We start from the raw sequence: 4,746 nt of genomic DNA on the forward strand, positions 1-4,746 counted from the left end.
GAGCATGTTATAATTTCCTCATTCGAGAGCTCTCTATGGCCGAGTGTCGAAGCAGAGGCATTATTCAGCCTGGGAATAGAGGCGATCGTGACACATTTCGAGCGTGAAACTCGAGAGATGCGTTTCGCGCTCATTAACACCCTCAATGGGCATACTCCAGTAAACGTCCATCTTCTTTGGACTGGTCAAAAGGGGGTTGATTAAACACGTTCCTCTCAGGGCTTTCCTGCGTCTCTCGCTCCTCCTTCTCCTCGAGTTTCCTATTTACCCTCGCTTCTCTAACCCCCTTTTCTTCAATTCCAACGCACACACCTCATTCTACCGTATCATTTTTCTTCCCTTCTGCCATTGTTTTCGCGACTATTTCTTTCGCTTTGTCTCTTTCTCTCTTGTGTGTCTTTTCGTTTTTCTTTCGCTCTGTCTCTGTCTCTCTCTCTCTCTCTCTCTGTCTGTCTGTCTGTCTTTCTTTTTCTCTCGCTCTGTCTCTCTGTCTGTCTCTCCCCCTCTCTCTTTCTCTCTCTGTCTTTTCCTTTTTCTGTGTCTTTCTTTTTCTCTCGCTCTGTCTCTCTTTCTCTGTGTGTCTCTTTCTCTGTCTGTCTGTCTGTCTCTCTCTCCCCCCCTCTCTTTTTCTCTCTCTGTCTCCCTCTCTCTCTCTCTGTCTCTATCTGTCTCCGTCTCTCTCCCTCTCTCTCTGCCTCTCTCTGCCTCTCTCTGCCTCTCTCTGTCTCTCTCTGCCTCTCTCTGTCTCTCTCTGCCTCTCTCTGTCTCTCTCTGCCTCTCTCTGCCTCTCTCTGTCTCTCTCTGCCTCTCTCTTTCTCTCTCTTTCTCTTTCTGTCTCTCTGTCTCTCTCTTTCTCTCTCTGCCTCGCTCTCTCTCTCTCTGTCTCCCTCTGTCTCGCCCTCTCTCTCTCTGTGTCTCTCTCTCTCTGTCTCTTCCTCTCCCTGCTTTTGAAAAAGATTCGAAACCTCGCTTGAATCACAATCGAGACTCTCTTCTGTCTCGCATAATTTTATTATCCTCGGCGGTTCGATTCTTCACTTTCGTCGCCGGACAAAGTCAACGAAACCGTGTCATCCTGAATTCAATTATGGTTAACGTTGCAGTACGACTTTTAGGTGTATCTTTCGGTGTCTGAGCATTTGGTAGCGTAGTGTGGAATTGTGTGCTCTGGTTTTAGTCTCGATGAATCGAATTTTTCTTTTAAGAATCATCGCCGATTTTGATGAAACTTTGCTATGTGGTAGTTCTCTAAAAACTATTCGACACGTATTTTTTTATACTGTCGATCGTCCACAGCGAAGGGGTGAAAATCTCCCCGAAACTTAGAGATTTCTTAGAGAAAGTCTAATATCCTTATCTAAATATGTTTATTTCTCTCATTTGTTAGGGCGATTTCCACTCTTTTAATGTGGACAATTATAAAAGAAATACGTGTCAAGTTTTTTTTTTTCCAGTGCTACCATATACCAAAGTTGTGAGATGCAAAAGAAGTTTGCCTCGAGGTATCGAAATGAAGTGACAAATTCAGAATTCTCTTAATTCCGTCAGACCTGATCTATAACTTTTTTCAGTGTATGAAGAAAAGATCTCGATTTAATGTTATAGGTTTGCAAAGTTCGACCACCTTGGTGTTACAACTACGCGCAACGAGAAGCTTATATGCTTCACCGGTTGACGTTGGAACGATTCAATCTAACAAGAGTACCGATGGATTGTGTTTCAGGTGGCCAAGTTGTTCTCCTACACGTGGACTATGGGCCTGTTCCTGTGCAAGTCGGTGCATTATATGCAGAGCGTCTCGGCTATTTGCTCGGTCGTCACTTTAACCGCAATGTCGATCGAAAGGTAAACCTACCGTTATTGCTTCCTATGACCCGACCATTTTTTGCTTTTAGACCCACGTCGTCTGTTATATACGCTTGTTTCATACGTGTCACGTGCAGAAATCACTTGAAAAATGAGACGAATAATTTTCTGCTTTGTCGAAAAGTATCGAGAAGTATGTTGGATTATTACTAATAATAATGCGTCAGCCAGTAAGCAAAAATGAATTGTGTTATACATATGAGAAACACTGCTAGTGAAAGGAACGTAATAGACTGATGGTTTCCCTTTCTTAAATGCGCAGAATTTCAGTTGTGCCCTTGCGTCTTTTTTCCCTTTCACTTCGAGACGTCCTTCCGCGCCGTACAAATAAAAACACATTTAAGAAAATTTTTACAGTGAACACTATTTATTAAACTCATTATCCAATAAAGTGTTACAGTAAAGCTGAAATATTATCAATTGCCACTCAGATTCAGAGAATAACAGTAAAAATAAAATTACATATTTTGATTAGTAAAAATTATTAATTAGAGTGTATTTAATCTCCATTTGATTAAAACCTAATTACTATTTATCGACTATTTGATCGTTCCTCGATTCTCCACGCTCGAGAATCTGAAATTAAAAATCACTTCACGAAGGAGGACGCGTTTGACGTTCTTGAAGGGACCGCCCTGGGGAATAAAAGTGGAGAAATCGTTGCACGCTTGGGACGTGCTGTTTCACTTAATTGATGCACTTCAACGAGTTCCATGAAATTCATCTTATTTATACCTGTGTGGGATTCGAGAAGTTTCAGCGACAGGTCGAGACGTGTTGAGACGTGTCGAGACAGGTCGAGCCGCGTTCTGATGCGCGCGGGGTGGGGGGTGGGATGGGAGCGTGGATGTGGGAAGAGAAGGGGGGGAGGAACGGAGAGAGGCAGTCGAAGTTAAAATTGAGACGTAGACGGATGTGCATTCTAATAAACCTTTCTGTATAATATTATTTTTCTTTCTCTATCCTACACCTGTATCTCCACAGTGTAGAAAATTTCCTCTCTCTTTCTTCATATACACAGGTCATTCTTAAATGTCACCTTTCGTTGTCTCATCACGAAACCACTTTAAACCTCCTAGTATTCTTACTTTTTCTCGTTTTTTCTGTGTTCTAAAGAGATCGATAGATCTGTAGGGATTACATATTGAGAATCTGTTCTGTTCGATAATCCAAGCATGTCTCACAGTGATAGATCAACAGCTGACGATGATTGAAGGCTTTGTGACAAAAATAGAACGGCGAAGTTTGATGAACGTGGAAGTTGTTTGTGAAAATGGTACAGCGTTATCGAGGAGACAGTTTAACGGTAGCGTGAAGAATGTGATAGACGATCTGTGTGCATTTCGGTGGTTTTTCTCTGGTGTGTGTGCAGGAAAAATAAATATTTTTTTGAAGTGTGGAAAATACAAAAATCACAGGTTAAATTTGAAAGCCTCGATTAATAATTCGAAGGGAGAAGTGATTCAATATTGTCACTCGTAATGTGGAGGATTTCGAGGAAAATTAGTGTATTTCTATGATTTTGAAAAATAAAACTTTGAAATGTAAAAATACAAAAATCACAGCTTAAATCTTAAAATCCTCGATGAATAATTCGAAGGGAAAAACAATTCAAATTTACATTGTCGCTCGTAATACCGAGGATTTAGAGGAGAATTTATCGGTACAAATATTTTACTAAAGACACAGAAAGTGTTTGCTGATTTATGAATAAGAGCCGTATATTTAGAATCGGAAATTAGATAGAATGTAGGATCTACATTTGCAACAGATGTTTATTATCATCTTAGGTTGATGAGTTTGGAACAGGTCCACGTGAGAGATTAGGCAATCTTTTGGCTCGATTCACGTTCGCCTAAGAACTTTGGGATTAAATTGTAATTATTATGCCGAAGATCTCGCGGATATTATAACTGTTTTACACATCCCATTAACAGTTTGTAGTTCGACTTGCTTCCTAGTTATTCACATCCTGATAACACTCTAATCTTCCGCGGATATATAGTCGTCGAAGCTTCGCGCGGATCTACATTTCCACACTCTTCCTTTGCTCTCGAACGAACGTAATATTTTAAATAGAGAAAAAATAGATAAATTTAATAGAATATTAAATTTTTTTAAAAGTTCAAATTTGAATATAAATATAATTTTCTAATGTAGTATCGGGGCCTCCGTGCACAAAAATAGGAAACCGGCACGGGAGAATACAGATGGGGTGATTGGCGTAGCGGGCAAAGCCTCGGCTTGGTAAACCGTAGGTCCCGGGTTCGATTCTCGGTTGGGTCCTTCAATATTTTTCCGTCGTCGATTTCTACACTAATATTTATAAAACTAATAAGAAATGAAAAGTGGAGATTGTAAAGCAAGGATATCGATTCAGATCGCCTTTATAAAAATCAAAAAGGAAAAGGAGATATTGTAAAGGAAAGGATATCGATTCAGATCGCCTTTATAGAGTTTGAACAACAAGTATACACAATGCATCGATGAAGTCAGCGTAAAATTCTTGGAAAAAATTCCCTTTCGTTCCTTTTCTCCGAGAAGAATTTGAAATTCCAGGGACAATCGTGTCGAATGCTCCTCTGGCGCAACTCCAGCAGATTCGTATTGCCCCTTTCTTTCCACACCCTTCGAGAACACTTAACACGAGCAGCTTGTGAATCTCCCTTTCCATTTCAAACCAGATTGCTCGCTGTCCTTATTCCCTCTTTCGTCTGTGTACAACAAAGCTAAATTCAGTCACGCATCTTATTAACAACGATACTTAACGTGATAAAAAAATCTCGAATTAAAAATATTCTCTGAATAGTTTGGTTTTCTTTGCGGAGAAATATCGAGTCCAAGAAATATTGAAAATATTTGAATAATGTTTCTGTTTAC

General features: G+C 40.1%; 1 protein-coding gene across 1 annotated transcript in view; it reads left to right on the forward strand.

The window, feature by feature from the left end:
- The window catches only part of LOC108579452 (pyroglutamylated RFamide peptide receptor-like), a 79,047-nt gene that overhangs the window by 46,694 nt on the left and 27,607 nt on the right, over nucleotides 1–4,746 (forward strand). Inside the window, exon 3 of the mRNA XM_017942996.1 lies at nucleotides 1,724–1,845. Coding sequence (XP_017798485.1) covers nucleotides 1,724–1,845 — 122 coding nt within the window. The remainder of the gene's footprint in view (nucleotides 1–1,723; nucleotides 1,846–4,746) is intronic.

The sequence above is a fragment of the Habropoda laboriosa genome, unplaced genomic scaffold (assembly GCF_001263275.1).
Source record: "Habropoda laboriosa isolate 0110345459 unplaced genomic scaffold, ASM126327v1 scaffold33, whole genome shotgun sequence".
Taxonomy (NCBI): domain Eukaryota; kingdom Metazoa; phylum Arthropoda; class Insecta; order Hymenoptera; family Apidae; genus Habropoda; species Habropoda laboriosa.